This window comes from Oncorhynchus tshawytscha, linkage group LG33 (assembly GCF_018296145.1).
Source record: "Oncorhynchus tshawytscha isolate Ot180627B linkage group LG33, Otsh_v2.0, whole genome shotgun sequence".
NCBI lineage: Eukaryota > Metazoa > Chordata > Actinopteri > Salmoniformes > Salmonidae > Oncorhynchus > Oncorhynchus tshawytscha.
In genome coordinates, this window is record NC_056461.1 from 25,679,911 (window position 1) to 25,703,413 (window position 23,503).

General features: G+C 43.4%; 1 protein-coding gene across 4 annotated transcripts in view; it reads left to right on the plus strand.

The window, feature by feature from the left end:
- LOC112233454 (colorectal mutant cancer protein-like) overlaps nucleotides 1–23,503 on the plus strand; it is a 125,896-nt gene that overhangs the window by 90,288 nt on the left and 12,105 nt on the right. For all 4 annotated transcript variants that reach the window (XM_042311043.1, XM_042311044.1, XM_042311046.1 and 1 more), the window contains 5 exons: nucleotides 660–749; nucleotides 5,859–6,007; nucleotides 8,295–8,435; nucleotides 10,752–10,852; nucleotides 16,677–16,860. In XM_042311043.1, the coding sequence (XP_042166977.1) occupies nucleotides 660–749; nucleotides 5,859–6,007; nucleotides 8,295–8,435; nucleotides 10,752–10,852; nucleotides 16,677–16,860 (665 nt within the window). The remainder of the gene's footprint in view (nucleotides 1–659; nucleotides 750–5,858; nucleotides 6,008–8,294; nucleotides 8,436–10,751; nucleotides 10,853–16,676; nucleotides 16,861–23,503) is intronic.

Below are 23,503 nucleotides of genomic sequence, written 5' to 3' on the forward strand. Positions count from 1 at the left end.
CTTGTGCCTGCCTCTGATGGTCAGTCTCAGCAGGGGGAGTGCATCAGCAGGTCCGCCTCTCACCATCAGACTACCCCTCAGCCCTCCCCGCTTCGCTAAGACCAAAAAGGGGATGGCGAAACTCGAATCCCACCGCATTAGTTCTGCCTCATGTAAAAATTCATGTTGTTGCTCTTATGACCAGAGTAAGTGAAATATTCCTTGATTTAAAAGAAGACCGTCACTAATAATAACAATGCAAGCCTATCGATACACGTTGCTACTCATTCATTGAAACTGTAGTGTGAGTGGCTTATAAAAGTGATGACTAAAAATTCAACATGAACTCACTCATAAAAACAGCAGCTCTTTGCTGTAATTGTTGACAGTCTCTCTTTAGTCATGGTTTTAGATGTTTTGAAATCACAGTATCAACTTCCTTTGCTGTGTGCTCGAGAAAGCTGTAGGTAAAGCCTGTAGGTGCACTTGATTTTCTCTCCGGGCACGCAGAGTTGGTACCTTCAGACATATGGCAGCTGAAAAAATTGCACCTACTGCCAACAGTGCGAGACAGAAAAGAGTAGGAATGTAAGGCTGTATCGTTGTTGTTTTTTATAGAAATGTTTTGCGATTGACTAGGAATGCCTTGGAGATCAAGCAGTTTGTTGTCTTGTTGCTAGGTGGCGGAGCGGGTGAAACTGTCTAAAACCAGGTCGGAGTCTTCCTCCACCGAGAGGCCTGTTCTGGGATCAGAGATCAGCAGCATTGGGGTAAGGAGCTACTGAATGCCTATTCAATACTGAAGGCTTTGAGGGGGAAGATGGCAATGTTAAAATAAAGGAAGTAGGATAGAGAGAGGGGTAGACAGAATACGAGAGAGAGCGACAGTAGGTAGGACATTTCCTTGTAGCAGCTGGCCGATGATAACCGCAGCATCAGCAGAAGTGTCAGAGATGGGTATCTATCACCAGTATGGTGTGACAGACCTGGTGTAGCTCATACCCCACTGCTCCCCTCCCTCTGCACCCACAAAGCCCCGTTGACACTAAAGATAGATCTGACAACGTCACCTCGAACAGAGGAACAGGGAGGGGGGGAACTATCAACAGACCCAGCTACAGTGCCATCGGAAAGTATTCAGACCCCTTTACTTTTTCACATTTTGTTACGTTACAGCCTTATTCTAAAATGGAAAAAAGTTCCTCAGCAATCTACACACAATACCCCATAATGACAAAGCGAAAACAGGTTTGTATACATTTTTGCAAATGTATTGAAAACAGAAATACCTTATTTACATAAGTATTCAGACCCTTTGCTATGAGACTCGAATTTGAGCTCAGGTGCATCCTGTTTCCATTGATCATCCTTTTTTATTTATTTATTTCACCTTTATTTAACCAGGTATTTAACCAGGTAGGCTAGTTGAGAACAAGTTCTCATTTACAACTGCGACCTGGCCAAGATAAAGCATAGCAGTGTGAACAAACAACAACACAGAGTTACACATGGAGTAAACAATAAACAAGTCAATAACACAGTAGAAAAAAAGAGTCTATATACATTGTGTGCAAAAGGCATGAGGAGGTAGGCAAATAATTACAATTTTGCAGATTAACACTGGAGTGATAAATGATCAGATGGTCATGTGCAGGTAGAGATACTGGTGTGCAAAAGAGCAGAAAAGTAAATAAATAAAAAAAGTATGGGGATGAAGTAGGTAAATTGGGTGGGCTATTTACCGATGGACTATGTACAGCTGCAGCGATTGGTTAGCTGCTCAAATAGCAGATGTTTAAAGTTGGTGAGGGAGATAAAAGTCTCCAACTTCAGCGATTTTTGCAATTTGTTCCAGTCACAGGCAGCAGAGAACTAGAAGGAAAGGCGGCCAAATGAGGTGTTGGCTTTAGGGATGATCAGTGAGATACACCTGCTGGAGCGCGTGCTACGGGTGGGTGTTGCCATCGTGACCAGTGAACTGAGATAAGGCGGAGCTTTACCTAGCATGGACTTGTAGATAACCTGGAGCCAGTGGGTCTGGCGAGAATATGCAGTGAGGGTCAGCCGACTAGAGCATACAGGTCGCAGTGGTGGGTGGTATAAGGTGCTTTAGTAACAAAACGGATGGCACTGTGATAAACTGCATCCAGTTTGCTGAGTAGAGTATTGGAAGCTATTTTGTAGATGACATCGCCGAAGTCGAGGATCGGTAGGATAGTCAGTTTTACTAGGGTAAGTTTGGCGGCGTGAGTGGAGGCTTTGTTGTGGAATAGAAAGCCGACCCTAGATTTGATTTTAGATTGGAGATGTTTGATATGAGTCTGGAAGGAGAGTTTGCAGTCTAGCCAGACACCTAGGTACTTATAGATGTCCACATATTCTAGGTCGGAACCATCCAGAGTGGTGATGCTAGTTGGGCGTGCAGGTGCAGACAGCGAACGGTTGACAAGCATGCATTTGGTTTTACTAGCGTTTAAGAGCAGTTTTTACAACTTGATTGGAGTCCAACTGTGTTAAATTCAATTGATTATACACGATTTGGAAAGGCACACATCTGTTTATATAAGATCCCACAGTTGACAGTGTATGTCGGATCAAAAACCAATTGAGATTGAAGGAATTGTCAGTAGAACTCCGAGACTGGATTGTTTTGAAGCATGGATCTGGGGAAGGGTACCAAAACATTTCTCCAGCATTGAAGGTCCCCAAGACCACAGTGGCTTCCTTCATTCTTAAATGGAAGAAGTTTGGAACCACAAAGACTCTTCCTAGAGCTGGCATCCCAGGCAAACTGAGCAATCCTGGGAAAAGGGCCACCAAGAACCCAGCTCTAGAGTTCGTCTGTGGAGATGGGAGAACCTTCCAGAAGGACAACCATGTCTGCAGCACTCCACCAGTCAGGCCTTTATGGTAGAGTGGCCAGACGGAAGCCACTCCTCGGTAAAAGGAACACGACAGCCTGCTTGGAGTTTGCCAAAAGGCACCTAAAGACTCTCAAATCATGAGGAACAAGATTCCCTGGTCTGATGAAACCAAGATTGAACTCTTTGGCCTGAATGCCAAACGTCACATCTGGAGGAAACCTGTACCATCCCTATGATGAAGCATGGTGGTGGCAGCATCATGCTGTGAGGATGTTTTTCAGCATCAGGGCCTGGGAGACTAGTCAGGATCGAGGCAAAGATGAAAGGAGCAAAGTACAGAGAGATCCTTATTGAAAACCTGCTACAGAGTGCTCACGACCTCAGACTGGGGTGAAGGTTCACCTTCCAACAGGACAACGACCCTAAGCTCACAGCCAAGACAACGCAGGAGTTTCTTTGGGATAAGTCTCTGAATGTCTTTGAGTGGCACAGCCAGAGCCCGGACTTGAACCCGATCGAACATCTCTGGAAAGACCTGAAATAGCTGTGCAGCAATGCTTCCCATCCAACCGGACAGAGCTTGAGATGATCTGCAGAGAAGAATGGGAGAAACTTCCCAAATACAGGTGTTCCAAGCTTGTATCATCATTCCCAAGAAGACTCAACGTTGTAATTTCTGCCAAAGGAGCTTAAACAAAGTACTGAGTAAAGGGTCTGAATACTTATGTAAATGTGATATTTCAGTTTATTTTTAATAATTTAGCTAAAACATCTAAACCTGTTTTTGCTTTGTCATTATGGGGTATTGTGTATAGATTGGTTAGTAAAAAAGCAATTGAGTCAATTTTAGAATAAGGCTGTAACATAACAAAATGTATAACAAGTCAAGGGGTCTTAATACTTTCCAAAGGCACTGTACAGTACAGTCGTGGCCAAAAGTTTTGAGAATGACACAAATATAAATTTACACAAAGTCTGCTGCCTCAGTTTGTGTGATGGCAATTTGCATATACTCCAGAATGTTATGAAGAGTGATCAGATGAATTGCAATTAATTGCGAAGTCCCTCTTTGCCATGCAAATGAACTGAATCCCCAAAAAAACATTTCCACTGCATTTCAGCCCTGCCACAAAAGGACCAGCTGACATCATGTCAGTGATTCTCTCGTTAACCCAGGTGTGAGTGTTGATGAGGACAAGGCTGGAGATCACTCTGTCATGCTGATTGAGTTCGAATAACAGACTGGAAGCTTCAAAAGGAGGGTGGTGCTTGGAATCATTGTTTTTCCTCTGTCAACAATGGTTACCTGCAAGGAAACATGTGCCGTCAAGGATATTCTCCCAGTAAGATTGCACCTAAATCAACCATTTATCGGATCATCAAGAACTTCAAGGAGAGCAGTTCAATTGTTGTGAAGAAGGCTTCAGGGCGCCCAAGAAAGTCTAGCAAGCACCAGGACCGTCTCCTAAAGTTGATTCAGCTGCGGGATCGGGGCACCACCAGTACAGAGCTTGCTCAGGAATGGCAGCAGGCAGGTGTGAGTGCATCTGCACGAACAGTGAGGCAAAGACTTTTGGAGGATGGCCTGGTGTCAAGAAGGGCAGCAAAGAAGCCTCTTCTCTCCAGGAAAAACATCGGGGACTGATAATCTGCAAAAGGTACAGGGATTGGACTGCTGAGCACTGGGGTAAAGTCATTTTCTCTGAATCCCCTTTCCGATTGTTTGGGGCATCCGGAAAAAAGCTTTTCCAGAGAAGACAAGGTGAGAGCTACCATCAGTCCTGTGTCATGCCAAAAGTAAAGCATCCTGAGACCATTCATGTGTGGGGTTGCTTCTCAGCCAAGGGAGTGGGCTCACTCACAATTTTGCCTAAGAACACAGCTATGAATAAAGAATGGTACCAATACATCCTCCGAGAGCAACTTCTCCCAACCATCCAGGTTGGTGCCGAACAATGCCTTTTCCAGCATGACAGAGCACCTTGCCATAAGGCAAAAGTGATAACTAAGTGGCTCGGGGAACAAAACATCGATATTTTGGGTCCATGGCCAGGAAACACCCCAGACCTTAATCCCATTGAGAACCCACAAATTCTGACAAACTCCATGCATTGATTATGCAAGAATTGGCTGCCATCAGCCAGGATGTGGCCCAGAAGTTAATTGACAGCATGCCAGTACGGATAGCAGAGGTCTTGAAAATGAAGGGTCAACACTGCAAATATTGACTCTTTGCATCAACTTCATGTAATTGTCAATAAAAGCCTTTGACACTTATGACATGCATGTAATGATACTTCAGTATTCCATAGTAACATCTGACAAAAATATCTAAAGACACTGAAGCAGCAAACTTTGTGGAAATTAATATTTGTGTCATTCTCAAAACTTTTGGCCACGACTGTACATCGTTTTATCTCTCTCCTCTTTCATTCCTCTTCTGATGCCCTCTTTTCTCTAGTGCCTCTCTCCCTTTCCTTCCCTCTCTTTTTATATCTCCCTCTCTCCCCTTGGTGTGTGTTCAGGTGTGAGTGACAGGAACCAATCCTAATGATTCCAGGGCTTCTCTTTTCCTTGAAGCTCTGGCCACCAAAATTCTCTTTAGCCGGAACCCATCTGGCCCAAAATAGACTTGAAAGAGAGTGAGAGGGAAGAGCGAGAAAGAGATGCAGACTGTTAGTATTCCTCTGGGACTAGGCTGAGAGGAGGGAGAGCAAAGTTCAATAGAAGACCTGTATACAATCTCTTGAAAAATAGTTTAATCTCAATAAAAACCAATCTGTATAATTAAAGGTTATAAACACATTATGTATAAACTCAATGTGGATTAAGAGAGTGGAGGATCACAAAGAAATCCCCTCAGTTTGCCTGACCTATTAAATTCCAATTGTGCTGTTTTTACGTTGTGATTTTTGGCTGCACCTTGACTCACATTGGATGAAGAGCTGTCTACTCCTCTCCATAGATGTAAATGTCAGTCTTTCCCCCATGTTCCCCTGTTCCTCTTCCTCCCAGGTGTCCAGTAATGTGGCGGAGCACTTGGCACACTCCCTCCAGGACTGCTCCAACATCCAGGAGATCTTCCAGACCCTCTACTCCCACGGATCAGCCATCTCTGAGAACAAGATCAGGGAGTTTGAGGTGGAGACGGAGAGACTTAACAGGTGACACTCAAACCACATTGCCTATAAAGCCCTGATCTTCATCTTATAAGTAATGTTATAATAAAGTTATACTGTATCCCATTAATGCCAAAATGTACACACACCTGTCTATATAAGGTCCCACAGTTGACAGTGCAACCAAGCCATGAGGTTGAAAGAATTGTCCGTAGTGCTCCGAGACGGGATTGTGTCGAGGCACAAATCTGGGGAAGGGTACAAAAACATTTCTGCAACATTGAAGGTTCCCAAGAACGCAGTGGCCTCCATCATTCTTAAATTAAAGAAGTTTGGAACAACCAAGTATCTTCCTAGATCTGGCCAAACTGAGCAATCAGGGGATAAGGGACTTGGTCAGGGAGGTGACCAAGAAACCGATGGTCACTCTGACAGAGCTCCAGAGTTCCTCTGTAGAGATGGGAGAACCTTCCAGAATCAAATCATATCGAATTGTATTTGTCACTTGCGCCGAATACAACAGGTTTAGACCTTACAGTGAAATGCTTACTTAAAAGCCCTTAACCAACAATGCAGTTTTAAGAAAATAACAACAACAAAAAAGTAACAAATAAACAAATAAAAGTAACAAATAATTAAAGAGCAGCGTCAATGTGCGGGGGTGCCAGTTAGTCTAGGTAATTGCGGTAATATGTGCATGCCGGTAGAGTTATTAAAGTGACAATGCATAGATAATAAACAGAGTAGCAGCAGCTTAGAAGAGTGGGGGTGGGGGCAATAAAAATAGTCACCATGTGAGTAGATGTACAGGAGTTTAATGGCTTGGGGGTAGAAGCTGTTTAGAAACCTCTTGGACTTGGCGCTCCAGTACCTACTGCTTGCCGTCTGGTAGCAAACAGAACAGTCTATGACTAGGGTGGCTGGTGTCTTTGACAATGTGAGTCAAGGTGACAATTGTTTGTGCCTTCCTCTGACACCACCTGGTTTTAGAATAAGTTTTAGAATAAGGCTGTAATGTAACAAATGTGGAAAAAGTTGATGGTCTGAATAATTTTCGAATGCATTGTATGTAAGTTTACATCGGTAAAATACACGAATTTGCTTTGTATTGATGTAGGATAAAAAAGGCCATGTTTAAAATGTAAACTGTAGTATTAACATCCCCCTGGCCTACACTAGTTTAGAGGTTCACACTAGAGGTACTTTTCTATCAGCGAGTCTTCATTATGGGCCCTTTAAGAAAGCCCAAGCCTGTGAATGAACCCGATTCAGGCACATGTTCAATATTTGTGTTCTAACATGCAGGTGAATTTTTATAAAACCGGTTTTATTTCCAGCTCTTCTTTTCCTCAAAAAGCTCCCTTCAGAAGTCTGTTCCAAGCGAATGAAGTAGTAACTCTTCAAACAGTGTACTTTAGGATCTTTGGGGGGGATTTCAAATTTAGCGAATTATGTTATGACGTTTCCTCATAATCCTGACTATTTGGAAGTGAGATGTGGAGATCTGAGTGTTCTCAGTAGGAGGGCTTAAGTCGTAATCCTTTGTAATTCCTGTGCGTTTTATCACTTCATTCCAGTCAGAGCTTCAGACTTAGTAGACATTTAAAGCAGATGGGTTTGAAATGTTGTGAAACACTGCTTATACAGTTCTGTAGGTCTGTCTCTCAGGCCAAATTGAATGTCAAGATCGCGGTGATTGTTCAGTTTTCAATTTTTTCGAACAAAGAACACATTAAGATCACTCTTTTTTTGAGGCTTATCCAAATGGATAAGTACGCTTAAAGGGATAGTTTACCTTGAAATCGAACCATTGTCGTACCTCATAAGTGGTATAATACATCATTAGTGCGCCAATCCAAAATGAAGGGGATAGCTTGGCACCCGGTAACCTGTGACTTAGATTTTGGGGTGTGTCTACTTTAAGGTTGTTATTTTGCCCATGTTTTTATGGGATGTCTAACCACCAGGCTGCGGACACGCCCTCTTTTCTCTTCATTAAGCCCTGAGTGCTTTATTGACAGCCTTAATTATATGGATAGTTACGTGTCACTAGCTACTCTCATATAATCTACCCATAAAACCAAGGCCATTTGAGTAAGAGAGAGGAGGGTGGCTATAGTTGCACCGTCCGTTTGTCCCCTAACACTCCCTTTACTGCAATAGCTGATGTGTGATGAGCGATCTGGTACAAAATAACTGCCGTGAATCACCCAGGTGGGTGCTTTAAATCGCTGGTGGAGGGGTGAGTTGCAATGTGAAGTGCTTTGAGATATAACAAGCACTTTATACAGTAAATGTAATCCAATAATGATGACTAATGTGTGTGTTCCAGCCGCATCGAACACCTGAAGTCTCAGAATGACCTCTTGACCATCACGTTGGAGGAGTGTAAGGGCAACGCAGAGAGGATGAGCATGCTGGTCGGCAAATACGAGTCCAACGCTACCGCCCTACGACTGGCACTGCAGTACAGGTACACAGACACACGGACACACACACTCTCACGCGCGCACACACAAAGCAAGGCCTAACCTAATGGAGCATGCAAAATACATATTACTCACATTCCCACACTCATGCTTGTGCTCAAGTGCCAAGGTGAAAATCTGAATCCAAATGTCTTCATCCACATCTATGGACAAGCTTAATTTTCTTAGCTAACAAAAACCTTTATCAAGCTGTAACCGTCAGAGCCATACTAATGCTACCTCATTAGAAGCCTCTTCCGGTAATTATAATTAGGCTGCTTTCGCGGCGGTCACGGCCTCTTTTGTACGTCGCCTTAGGTAGCAGCCACCCGCAACTCATTAGCATTCTCATCCCCTTGGCCAATCAAGGGGTCTGTGTGTTTGTGTGCGGGCTCTTCTCTGATAAATTGCCCTGAAGGTGCCCGTTCAGCAAAGCTAACGCAAACGAGAATCGAAAGGAAAACGGATCTAATCTGAGTGGTATTTATGATTAGCATAATGCTAATCATTCAACTATGCTTATTCTGTGGTGATGTTATGAGATGCAGAAAAGTTCTGTTTTGAACCCTTTTCTCGCGTGGGAAGATTTCGGGAGACTTTCTGCCAATGGCCGACCTCAAATGGAAAAAGTAGCATTTTTAGCTGTTGATGTTGGGTGAATGTTATGTTGTGGGGACATGATATGGTAATGTTACGTGTGTTTCTCATGGCATTCTGCCATAGCATGTCTCAGGAAGATGGTACTCATGTTGCCTCATCGGCAAAGCTTAGCTATGATCAGATGCGTAAACTGACAGACACCGAAATAGACTGACAGACACCGAAACAGAAACATTATAGCAATAAAAGATCATTAATTGTCTTGCCCATTACACCGGAGTACACAACACACTGAATAGCCCCCAAATCATTGTTAATATCACACCAGTTACATTACACACACACACTTTCTCAATGTATACATTTCTCCCTGTAGCCCTGATGCCAGCGCTTTGATTGAATTCAGCCCCACCGAGTGTGATGTCAGCGAGGCCACCCCGTTGGGTCATTTGGGAAGAGATAGACTTTCATTGGAGTGAGGGTGGATGGGGGACTGCGGTGTGGGTCTAATATGTGGTGGAAGATTCTTCAAGGCTCGCTCTCTGTGTGTGTGTGTGTGTGTGTGTGTCTGCACGTGAGTTCATGAGAGAGTTGGACTCTGTGTCATTTTAAAACTGTAATCATAAGATAAAACATCAGGGTGTATTCTGGTGGTGATGCTGACAACTTTTTGGTGTTTTTCAGGCAGAAACTTTTTTTTGTTCATTCTTGAGAGAGTGACTAACTCATAGTGTTGGAGTGAGCTATTAAAGGGTGTAAAGGTATCCACAGGATTTGTTTTGGTACGGCTGAACTAGCAGTCGTGTGAGTGAGTGCGTAAATGGGAAACGTGTGTCTTTAAATCAGGTCTGGCCCTCTAGTGTCAACAGTCTCTCACACTCACACACACAAACACCTGACCTACCTCAAATCCACTCAAAATAAAGAGAGACTAGCTACGAGGACAAAATAAATACAATAGATGTTCCATGTCTAAATTGAGTGCAGACTTCAGACTTCCTCTGTGGACAAATGAGGAGTTTTCTTTGTAGGCGTAATACTTGGTTAATTACCCAAGCTCTCTCTGTATTTGTTTGGAGTAGAGGTGTTTTTTTCCCTGATGTGTAATCATTGACTGATTAAAAGATATTGCCTCGCTAAAAGATTTCCACAGGATTGTTTTTCTTCCATCTCTGAGCCCCAGGCAAACACACACACACGCAACACACACACACACGCAACACACACACACGCAACACACACACACACGCAACACACGCTATAATGACTGTAGTTATATAGAAATCAGCACCTCTCAGTCATAGTCCTTTTGAACGCTTGATGAAAGTGCAGCCCAGATAAGTGGACCAAGAGGCCTCCACTAAGAGTGTGTGTGTGTGTGTGTGTGTGTGTGTGTGTGTGAGAGAGAGAGAGAGTTGATATGTGTTATCATTCAGTAGTTGAGTAGTGCAAATAGGTTTGGCTGACATGTTTGTCTATGGGTTCTTTGTTAATCAGTGATCAGGGGCCTATGAGATACTTTATAAGTGTGTGAGTGTTAACCAAAATAATAATATGTTTTATTGTCACATACACCGGATAGGTGCAGTGAAATGTGTTGTTTTACAGGGTCAGCCATAGAAGTTCGGCGCCACTGGAGCAATTATGGTTAAGTGACTTGCTGAAGGGCACATCGACAGACTTTTCACCTTGTCGGCTCGTGTGTGTGTTCTGTCTCCCAGTGAACAGTGTATAGAGGCCTATGAGCTGCTGTTGACGCTGGCGGAGAGTGAACAGAGTCTGGTACTGGGCCAGTTCAGAGCTGCCGGAGTGGGTGACGTAGGTGAGTAACACACACACACACTCACTCTTCATGCCTACACAGGCTCGTTTGTTCTTTGATCAGTGCAGATTTGTTTCTTCCTACACTCAGTGACCCACAGTTGAACTCCAACCAATCAAAGCAAAGAGGCCACCTCTCAAAAATACTCTTTTAATCTATTACTCATTATATACTCTCTTTTATAAATTGCTCCACTCTCATTTCATTCCTTTGCAAACCTCACCTCCATCACTCCTGTTTTCTCTTCACTTCACTTCATCCTCCCATCATAAACTTTAATCAAACTAAATAAATATAAAGATCCAGGCCATTTAAAAAATTGGAGGCCCCTTACACTTCAGTGTTGTGATGCAAAAATTCTAGCAAAGTGAATAGCGCTTAGAATTAAAAAGGTATTGTCAGATATTATTCATTCTAACCAGACAGGTTTTTTGCATCTGGGAAACCAGGCCTGGTATTCATAGCTGACTATGAAAAGGTTTTTGATAAAGTACGACAGGAATTTATCTATAAATGCCTCTCACTTTCGGTTATTTGAAAATGAAATAATCTCCAAAATATCTACCATTTTTAAACAAGCCATAGAAAGTTGGTTGCAGTTTCAGTTTAATCCACCAGAAAAGACAGAACAAATATTACGGTTAAACTGAAATATACAAATAATTGATATAAAATGTTTTTGGATAAAAAAAGGTATCTTTGTAAGTGATATCATAAATAGGACTGGTGGAATTATGTCAAATGCAGCTAACATAAATATATGGGAATATATTGGAAATATCAAAATTACAACCAACTAATTGCAGCAAAAGTAAGGAACTTGTCTGTCAACCCTGCATTGAAGACCAAAATTGGCAAAAGAAAATTGTGATGAGTAAAAAAAGTATACCAGTTTCATTTAAGGACCAAAACATGTACAGCTGTGCCATATAGATTGGGAAATAGTTGGGAAGAGATTTTCAATGTAACGCTTTTCTGTGAAGGGAGTAGTACACAGCGTCGTACGAGATCTTCAGTTTCTTGGCAATTTCTTGCATGAAATAGCCTTCATTTCCCAGAACAAGAATAGACTGGCGAGTTTCAGAAGAAAGTTATTTGTTTCTGGTCATTTTGAGCCTGTAATCGAACCCACAAATACTGACGCTCCAGATACTCAACTAGTGTAAAGAAGGCCAGTTTTATTGCTTCTTTAATCAGGACAACAGTTTTCAGCTGTGCTAACATAATTGCAAAAGGGTTATCTAATGATCAATTAGCCTTTTAAAATGATAAACTTGGATTAGCTAACACAACGTGCCATTGGAACACAGGAGTGATGGTTGCTGATTATGGGCCTCTGTACGCCTATGTAGATATTCCATAAAAGTCAGTCGTTTCCAGCTACAATAATCATTTACAACATTAACAATGTCTACACTGTATTTCTGATCTACTTGATGTTTTTTAATGGACAAAAAAATTGCTTTTCTTTCAAAAACAAGGACATTTCAAAGTGACCCCAAACTTTTGAACAGTTATGTGTGTGTATATAGACCCTTTGTATGTGTATACATACATACATACATACATACATACATACATACATACATACATACATACATACATACATACATACATACATACATACATACATACATACATACATACATACATACATACACACACACACACACACACACACACACACACACACACACACACACACACACACACACACACACACACACACACACACACACACACACACACACACACACACACACACACACTGCCTTCGGAAAGTATTCAGACCGCTTGACTTTTTCCATGTTTTGTTACGTTATAGTCTTATTCTAAATTGAATGAAATAGTATTTTCCCTCATCAATCTACACACAAGACCCCATAATGTCAAAGCAAAAATAGGTCTTCAGAAATGTTTTCTAATACAAAACAGATATCACATTTGCATAAGTATTCAGACCCTTTACTCAATACTTGAAGCACCTTTGACAGCGATTACAGAGTATTTTTGGGCATGACGCTAGAAGCTTGGCATACCTGTATTTGGGGGAGTTTCTCCCATTCTTCTCTGCAGATCATCTCAAGCTCTGTCAGGTTGGAGGAGGAGCGTTGCTGCACAGCTATTTTTAGGTCTCTCCAGAGATGTTCAATCTGGTTCAAGTCCGGGCTCTGGCTGGTTCTCTCAAGGACATTCAGAGACTTTTCCCGAAGGCAGTCCTGCGTTGTCTTGGCTGTGTGCTTAGGGTCATTGTCCTGTTGGAAGGTGAACCTTCGCCCCAGTCTGAGATCTTGAGCACTCTGGAGCAGGTTTTGATGAAGAATCTCTCTGTACTTTGCTCCATTCATCTTTCCCTCGATCCTGAATAGTCTCCCAGTCCCTGCCACTGAAAAACATCCCCACAGCATGATGCTGCCACCACCATGCTTCACCGTATGGATGGTGCCAGGTTTCCTCCAGACGTGATGATTTGCATTCAGGCCAAAGAGTTCAATCTTGGTTTAATCAGACCAGAGAATCTTGTTTCTCATGGTCTGAGAATCTTTAGGTGCCTTTTGGCAAACTCCAAGCGGGCTGTCATGTGCCTTTTACTGAGGAGTGGCTTCCGCCTGGCCTGATTGGTGGAGTGCTGCAGAGATGGTTGTCCATCTAGAATGTTCTCCCATCTCCACAGAGGCACTATAGAGCTCTGTCAGAGTGACCATCGGGTTCTTTGTCACCTCCCTGACCAAGTCCCTTCTCGCCCGATTGCTCAGTTTGGCCGGGCGGTTTGGCTTGGTGTTTCCAAACTTCTTCCATTCAATTATGGAGGCCACTGTGTTCTTGGGGACTTTCAATGTTGCAGACATTATTTTATGAATGGAAAATGTCAGAATAGTAGCAGAGAGAATTATTTATTTCACCTTTTATTTTTTTCATCACATCACAGTCATGTTTGTAGGCCTCCTTGCTCGCACATGCTTTTTCAGTTCTGCCCACAAATTGTCTATAGGATTGAGGTCAGGGCTTTGTGATGGCCACTCCAATACCTTTACTTTGTTGTCCTTAAGCAATTTTGCTACAACTTTGGAGGTATGCTTGGGGTCATTGTCCATTTGGAAGGCCCATTTGCGACCTAACATTAACTTCATGACTGATGTCTTGAGATGTTGCTTCAATATATCCACATCATTTTTCTGCCTCATGATGCCATCTATTTTGTGAAGTGCACCAGTCCCTCCTGCAGCAAAGCACCCCCACAACATGACGCCGTGCTTCACGGTTTGGATGGTGTTCTTCGGCTTCCAAGCCTCCCCCTTTTTCCTCCAAACATAACGATGGTCATTATAGACAAACAGTTCTATTTTTGTTTCATCAGACCAGAGGACATTTCTCCAAAAAGTACTATCTTTGTACCCATGTGCAGTTGCAAACTGTAATCTGACTTTTTTATGGCGGTTTTGTAACAATGGCTTCTTCGTTGCTGAGCGGCCTTTCATGTTATGTCGATATAGGACTCATTTTACTGTGGACTTAGATACTTTTGTACCTGTTTCCTCCAGCGTCTTCACAAGGTCCTTTGCTGTTGTTCTGGGATTGATTTGCACTTTTTGCACCAAAGTACATTCAAATCAAATCAAATCAAATTTATTTATATAGCCCTTCGTACATCAGCTGATATCTCAAAGTGCTGTACAGAAACCCAGCCTAAAACCCCAAACAGCAAGCAATGCAGGTGTAGAAGCACGGTGGCTAGGAAAAACTCCCTAGAAAGGCCAAAACCTAGGAAGAAACCTAGAGAGGAACCAGGCTATGTGGGGTGGCCAGTCCTCTTCTGGCTGTGCCGGGTGGAGATTATAACAGAACATGGCCAAGATGTTCAAATGTTCATAAATGACCAGCATGGTCGAATAATAATAAGGCAGAACAGTTGAAACTGGAGCAGCAGCACAGTCAGGTGGAAGTTGAAACTGGAGCAGCAGCATGGCCAGGTGGACTGGGGACAGCAAGGAGTCATCATGTCAGGTAGTCCTGGGGCATGGTCCTAGGGCTCAGGTCAGTTGAAACTGGAACAGCAGCATGGCCAGGTGGACTGGGGACAGCAAGGAGTCATCATGTCAGGTAGTCCTGGGGCATGGTCCTAGGGCTCAGGTCCTCCGAGAGAGAGAAAGAAAGAGAGAAGGAGAGAATTAGAGAACGCACACTTAGATTCACACAGGACACCGAATAGGACAGAAGAAGTACTCCAGATATAACAAACTGACCCCAGCCCCCGACACAAACTACTGCAGCATAAATACTGGAGGCTGAGACAGGAGGGGTCAGGAGACACTGTGGCCCCATCCGAGGACACCCCCGGACAGGGCCAAACAGGAAGGATATAACCCCACCCACTTTGCCAAAGCACAGCCCCCACACCACTAGAGGGATATCTTCAACCACCAACTTACCATCCTGAGACAAGACTGAGTATAGCCCACAAAGATCTCCGCCACGGCACAACCCAAGGGGGGGGCGCCAACCCAGACAGGATGACCACAACAGTGAATCAACCCACTCAGGTGACGCACCCCCTCCAGGGACGGCATGAGAGAGCCCCAGTAAGCCAGTGACCCAGCCCCTGTAATAGGGTTAGAGGCAGAGAATCCCAGTGGAAAGAGGGGAACCGGCCAGGCAGAGACAGTAAGGGCGGTTCGTTGCTCCAGAGCCTTTCCGTTCACCTTCCCACTCCTGGGCCAGACTACACTCAATCATATGACCCACTGAAGAGATGAGTCTTCAGTAAAGACTTAAAGGTTGAGACCGAGTTTGCGTCTCTGACATGGGTAGGCAGACCGTTCCATAAAAATGGAGCTCTATAGGAGAAAGCCCTGCCTCCAGCTGTTTGCTTAGAAATTCTAGGGACAATTAGGAGGCCTGCATCTTGTGACCGTAGCGTACGTGTAGGTATGTACGGCAGGACTAAATCAGAGAGATAGGTAGGAGCAAGCCCATGTAATGCTTTGTAGGTTAGCAGTAAAACCTTGAAATCAGCCCTTGCTTTGACAGGAAGCCAGTGTAGAGAGGCTAGCACTGGAGTAATATGATCAAATTTTTTGGTTCTAGTCAGGATTCTAGCAGCCGTATTTAGCACTAACTGAAGTTTATTTAGTGCTTTATCCGGGTAGCCGGAAAATAGAGCATTGCAGTAGTCTAACCTAGAAGTGACAAAAGCATGGATTAATTTTTCTGCATCATTTTTGGACAGAAAGTTTCTGAATTTGAATTCATCTCTAGGAGGCAGAATGCGTCTCCTTCCTGAGCGGTATGACTGCTGCGTGGTCCCATAGTGTTTATACTTGCGTACTATTGTTTGTACAGATGAATTTGGTACCTTCAGGTGTTTGGAAATTGCTCCCAAGGATGAACCAGACTTGTGGAGGTCTACAATTGTTATCTGAGGTCTTGGCTTGGCTTTCTGAGGTCTTGGCCTCACGACTCCCTTGTAACACATGCCTCCCTCCTAACCGTTTCCCCTTCAACACAAAACAGTATCTCAGACGAACATCCCTTTATTCATCTAATGCTGACTAACATTACATATAGTATTTGCAGCCTTGTATAGCCACGTGTACAGTACATTTTCATTTGGAATACTTCATTCAATCGTGGTTAATGTGGCATATATTTTTAGATGTAGTACATTCAAGACCAAATGTTGGCTTTGTGACAGCCGTGGCAATTACAATGACTCCAGCAAATAAAAGCTAATTGACATCTCTCTTTCTACTGTGTGTGTGTGTGTGTGTGTGTGTGTGTGTGTGTGTGTGTGTGTGTGTGTGTGTGTGTGTGTGTGTGTGTGTAGGCGAGAAGTTGGGAGAGGAGAGCATCACTCAAATCCTGAAGAGGGCCCATGACTGCAGGAAGACAGCAGAGAATGCAGCCAAGGATCTTCTGGGCAGGCTGGACGGTAGCTGTGGAGCCGCATTCGCTGTGACTGGCTGCAGTGTTCAACCGTGGGAGAGCCTGTCCTCCAATAGTCACACTAGGTATGTGTGTATATCAGTGGCAGTCGGTGCCGTTTAAGATGACAAAGGATATATATATTTTTTTTATGAGCATGGCCTTATTTCTATTACAGCATATTGGATGACTGTCATTCATATTCCATTCACCCAGCTCAATGTAACATTAATAGGTTCAGTCTACTACATAATATCCACATTCGCCCCCTGCCGACCCCTCGCGACCCCCACATTTTGTGAACCGCTGTAGTTTATGCTTTCAATCCATATTGAAACATAATTAAAGCCAGCCCTCTGCTCAAGTGCCCATGACAGTTCAAGCAAGGAAGCCGCTCCCTAAACAAAGCTTTCATCTACAGTCATTGCTCTGGGAGAGAAAATACATGACATTCAAATGCGGCTCACATTTAAGTCAGGGGCACAGCAGAAAATTGACAATTAGTGTAGGAGATGAGAGTCTACAGTGCTCTGCAGTGGCTGCACTAGAGCAGTGGTCTCCAACCTTTTCTAGCAAAAATTAAACATGTCGCAAGCTACTCTTACTTTTTTTTACAGCTTTCAAATAGGCATATTCTTCTCCTCTACCCTGCCACTCTTCCCTGGGTCCTTGGTGTAAAAGAGATGTGTTTTCTGTCAATATACCTGGTAAAATAATTAATGTTAATAAACATATCTAAGGGGCCCCATACAATTATTTTTTATATTTTCTGTAATTCTGTTTTATATCTACACTGCTCAAAAAAATCAAGGGAACACTTAAACAACACAATGTAACTCCAAGTCAATCACACTTCTGTGAAATCAAACTGTCCACTTAGGAAGCAACACTGATTGACAATACATTTCACATGCTGTTGTGCAAATGGAATAGACAACAGGTGGAAATTATAGGCAATTAGCAAGACACCCCCAATAAAGGAGTGGTTCTGCAGGTGGTGACCACACACCACTTCTCAGTTCCTATGCTTCCTGGCTGATGTTTTGGTCACTTTTGAATGCTGGCGGTGCTTTCACTCTAGTGGTAGCATGAGACGAAGTCTACAACCCACACAAGTGGCTCAGGTAGTGCAGCTCATCCAGGATGGCACATCAATGCGAGATGTGGCAAGAAGGTTTGCTGTGTCTGTCAGCATAGTGTCCAGAGCATGGAGGCGCTACCAGGAGACAGGCCAGTACATCAGGAGACGTGGAGGAGGCCGTAGGAGGGCAACAACACAGCAGCAGGACCGCTACCTCCGCCTTTGTGCAAGGAGGAGCAGGAGGAGCACTGCCAGAGCCCTGCAAAATGACCTCCAGCAGGCCACAAATGTGCATGTGTCTGCTCAAACGGTCAGAAACAGACTCCATGAGGGTGGTATGAGGGCCCGACATCCACAGGTGGGGGTTGTGCTTACAGCCCAACACCGTGCAGGACGTTTGGCATTTGCCAGAGAACACCAAGATTGGCAAATTCGCCACTGGCGCCCTGTGCTCTTCACAGATGAAAGCAGGTTCACACTGAGCACATGTGACAGACGTGACAGAGTCTGGAGACGCCGTGGAGAACGTTCTGCTGCCTGCAACATCCTCCAGCATGACCGGTTTGGCGGTGGGTCAGTCATGGTGGGTCAGTCATGGCCGCACAGCCCTCCATGTTCTCGCCAGAGGTAACCTGACTGCCATTAGGTACCGAGATGAGATCCTCAGACCCCTTGTGAGACCATATGCTGGTGCGGTTGGCCCTAGGTTCCTCCTAATGCAAGACAATGCTAGACCTCATGTGGCTGGAGTGTGTCAGCAGTTCCTGCAAGAGGAAGGCATTGATGCTATGGACTGGCCCGCCCGTTCCCCAGACCTGAATCCAATTGAGCACATCTGAAACATCATGTCTTGCTCCATCCACCAACGCCACGTTGCACCACAGACTGTCCAGGAGTTGGCGGATGCTGTAGTCCAGGTCTGGGAGGAGATCCCTCAGGAGACCATCCGCCACCTCATCAGGAGCATGCCCAGGCGTTGTAGGGAGGTCATACAGGCACGTGGAGGCCACACACACTACTGAGCCTCATTTTGACTTGTTTTAAGGGCATTACATCAAAGTTGGATCAGCCTGTAGTGTGATTTTCCACTTTAATTTTGAGTGTGACTCCAAATCCAGACCTCCATGGGTTGATAAATTAGATTTCCATTGATCATTTTTGTGTGATTTTGTTGTCAGCACATTCAACTATGTAAAGAAAACTTGCGCAATGTGACTACAAAATATCTCAAAAGTTACCTGTAAACTTTGACAAAACACAACAAACTACTTTTGTAATACAACTTGAGGTATTTTTTAACATAAATAATCGATCAAATTGAAGACGGGATGATCTGTGTTCAATACAGGAGGAAAACAAACTGTAGCTAGCTTTCTGGTCACTCGCCTCTATCTAACAGTACACTTCAAGTTACCCTCGTTCAACCTCAACCAATTTCTAAAGACTGTTGACATCCAGTGGAAGCGATAGGAACTGCAAGAAGGTCCCTTAGAAATCTGTATTCCCAATGAAAGCCCATTGAAAAGAGAGTGACCTCAAAAAAAAAAAGAAATCTGAATGGTTTGACCTCTGGGTTTCGTCTGCTAAATAAGTTCTGTTATACTCACAGACATGATTCAAACAGTTTTAGAAACGTCAGAGTTTTTTTATCCAAATATACTACTAATATGCATATCTTATCTTCTGGAGATGAGTAGCAGGCAGTTGAATTTGGGCATGCATTTCATCCGGACGTGAAAATACTGCCCCCTGTCACCAAGAAGTTAATCGGTCGACCTGTACTCTGTAGTACCTTGCCTCGTCTGAGGCCGAGCAGTTACCATACCAGGCAATGATGCAACCCGTCAGGATGCTCTCGATGGTGCAGCTGTAAAACATTTTGATGATCTGAGGACCCATGCCAAATCTTTTCAGTCTCCTAAGGGGGAATAGGCTTTGTCGTGCCCTCTTCACGACTGTCTTGGTGTGCTTGGACAATGTTAGTTTGTTGGTGAACTGGACGCCAAGGAACTTGAAGCTCTCAACCTGCTCCACTACAGCCCCATCGATAAGAATAGAAGCGTGCTCTTCCTTTTCCTGTAGTCCACAATCATCTCCTTTGTCTTAATCACGTTGAGGGAGAGGTTATTGTCCTTGCACCACGCGGTCAGGTCTCTGACCTCCCTATAGGCTGTCTCATTCTTGTCTGTGATCAGGTCTACCACTGTTGTGTCATCAGCAAACTTGATGATGGTGTTGGAGTCGTGCCCTGGCCATGCAGTCATGAGTGAACAGCGAGTACAGGAGGGGACTGAGCACCCACCCCTGAGGGGCCCCCGTGTTGAGGATTAGCATGGCGGATGTGTTGTTACCTACCCTTACCACCTGGGGCGGCCCATCAGGAAGTTCCGGATCCAGTTGCAGAGAGAGGTGTTTAGTCCCAGGGTCCGTAGCTTAGTGATGAGCTTTGAGGGCACTATGGTGTTGAACACTGAGCTGTTGTCAATGAATAACATTCTCACATGGGTGTTCCTTTTGTCCAGGTGGTAAAGGGTAGTGTGGAGTGCAATAGAGATTGCATCATCTTTTGATCTGTTGGGGCGGTATGCAAATTGGAGTGGGTCTAGTGTTTCTGGGATAATGGTATTGATGTGAGCCATGATCAGCCTTTCAAAGCATTTCATGGCAACAGACGTGAGTGCTATGGGTCGGCAGTCATTTAGACAGGTTACCTTAGCTTTCTTGGCCACATGGACTATGACGGTCTGCTTGAAACATGTAGGTATTACAGACTGGGCCAGGGACAGGTTGAAAATGTCAGTGAAGATGCTTTTGAAGTTGATTTCTTCAAACCAAGCTGCTTACCTATTGCAGATTCAGTCTTCCCAGCCTGGTTCAGGTCTACAATTTTGTTTCTGGTGTCCTTTGACAGCTCTTTGGTCTTGGCCATAGTGGAGATTGGAGTGTGACTGTTTGAGGTTGTGGACATGTGTCTTTTATACTGATAACAAGTTCAAACAGGTGCCATTAATACAGGTAACGAGTGGAGGACAGAGAGGAGCCTCTTAAAGAAGAAGTTACAGGTCTGTGAGAGACAGAAATCTTGCTTGTTTGTAGGTGACCAAATACTTATTTTCCACCATAATTTGCAAATAAATTCATAAAAAATCCTACAATGTGATTTTCTGGATTTTTTTTCTCATTTTGTCTGTCATAGTTGAGGTGTACCTATGATGCAAATTACAGGCCTTTCTCATCTTTTTAAGTGGGAGAACTTGCACAATTGGTGGCTGACTAAATACTTTTTTGCCCCACTGTACATAGGCATACAGAGGCCCATTATCAGCCACCATCACTCTGGTGTTCCAATGGCACATTGTGTTAGCTAATCCAAGTTTATCATTTAAAAGGCTAATTGATCATTAGAAAACCCTTTTGCAATCAACATTTTGCAATCATGTTAGTACAACTGAAAACTGTTGTTTTGATTAAAGAAGCAATAAAACTGGCCTTCTTTAGACTAATTGAGTATCTGGAGCATCAGCATTTGTGGGTTTGATTACAGGCTCAAAATGTCCAGAAACAAAGAACTTTCGTTTGAAACTCGTCAGTCTCTTTTTGTTCTGAGAAATTAAGCCTATTCCATGCGAGAAATTGCCAAGAAACTGAATATCTTGTACAACGCTGTGTAGTACTCTCTTCACAGAACAGCGCAAACTGTCTCTAACCAGAATAGAAGGAGGAGTGGGAGGCCCTGGAGAACAACTGAGCAAAAGGACAAGTACATTGGAGTGTCTAGCTTGAAAAACAAACTCCTCACATGTCCTCAACGGGCAGCTTCATTAAATAGAACCCGCAAAACACCAGTATCAACGTCAACAGTGAAGAGGCGACTCCGGGATGCTGGCCTTCTTGGCAGAGATGCAAAGAAAAAGCCATATCTCAGACTAGCCAATAAAAAGAAAGCTGCCGACCAGTCTTGACGATGCATGGAAAAGCCAACGAGATGTATTCTACTCCGTGAAACACCGAATATTACAGTTCTTTTGGTCCCGTTGATAGGATAGTCTCGATTGGAGCTCGTCCAGTTTGTTCTTTAGTGACTGTACGTTCACCAACAGAACGGAGGGTAGAGGTGGTATCCACTGCAGCGCAATTTTCATCATCGTCTCCCAAGGACACTGTGTACAGCAAAGAGTTAAAACAATCAAAGTGTCTATGTTGTCTATGTTACACACATAGACACTCAACCATGCAAATTGGCAGAGTAATTATTTATTTGGACACAAAACATTAGTCTTTCTCTTATACAGACATCGTACACACTCTCACTAAATCTCATCCAATATCATACACATCAACCTACTCAGATTTACTACACACATAATATCTTGTCTCAATTTTATAACATCTGTGGCATTGGCTCACAGGCAAATAGGCAACGGAGTAAAACAAATATTGCTAGAACCTATTTCTTGAATTCTAAATATCAGACATTTGAAAGCTCTAATTTTGACCATCATAATACCTCTGATGGCAGTAACTTTACAAGCACTAATTATGGTCAATGTAACGGCTGTTGGAAGGAGAGGACCAACATGCAGCGTGGTAAGTGTTCATATTCTTTAATGAAACAACTGAACACTGAAAAAACAACAAACGAACAGTCCTGTACGGTGAAGGAAAACACAGAACAGAAAATAATCACCCACACCACACAGGTGGGAAAAGGCTACCTAAGTATGATTCTCAATCAGAGACAACGAACGACACCTGCCTCTGATTGAGAACCATACCATACCAGGCCAAACACAAAACCACAACATAGAAAAAAGAACATAGACTACCCACCCAACTCACGCCCTGACCATACTAAAACAAAGACAAAAGAACTAAGGTCAGAACGTGACAGTCAATTTAGACTGAGAATAGTATCTAGTTATGGGAAGGGGTGAAATAAGTATAGCCAGTTATAATTGTAACGGTTTAGCAGATTATAAAAAAAGAGCAGCCTTTACATGGCTAAAAGAAAAGGAATATAACATACAACATATAACTGTTTACACGAAACTCACTCTACATCCTTAGATGAAGTTGCGTGGAAAAAGGAATGGGGTGGTGAAATAATTTTCTATCATGGACAAAGGAACTCAAAGGGTGTGATGATATTAATTAGCAAAAATGTTGATCTGAAGGTGCAAATAGTCAGGAATGATTCGCAAGGAAGATGGATCCAACATTCTTCCTGAATCTCCAATACAAGAATGCTAACAAAAAAGAATTTGCAGAAACTTGTTACTGAAGATGGAGTCATCTATGATTCTCTGAATGATATTTAAAAAGAGGAAGCTAATTATTTTAGGTAGATGTTCTCATTTCCGTCTCCTCCTCTCCCACTGAATAAAGATTACGGTTAGGAATTCTTTCCAAGTAATATAAATATAAATACGAAAATTAACAAATATGCAGAAATATCAGTGCGAAGGCCTAATTACAGAGGAATAACTTTTTGAGGCTATTAAATCCTTTCAGCCTGGAAAACCCCCAGGGCTTGATGGCATACCGGTAGAGGTATATCAAGTATTTTTTGAGATACTAAAAGCTCCATTGTTAGAAATGGTAGTCTGTCAGGTACTCAGCAGGAAGGTCTGATTGCTCTATTATTAAAA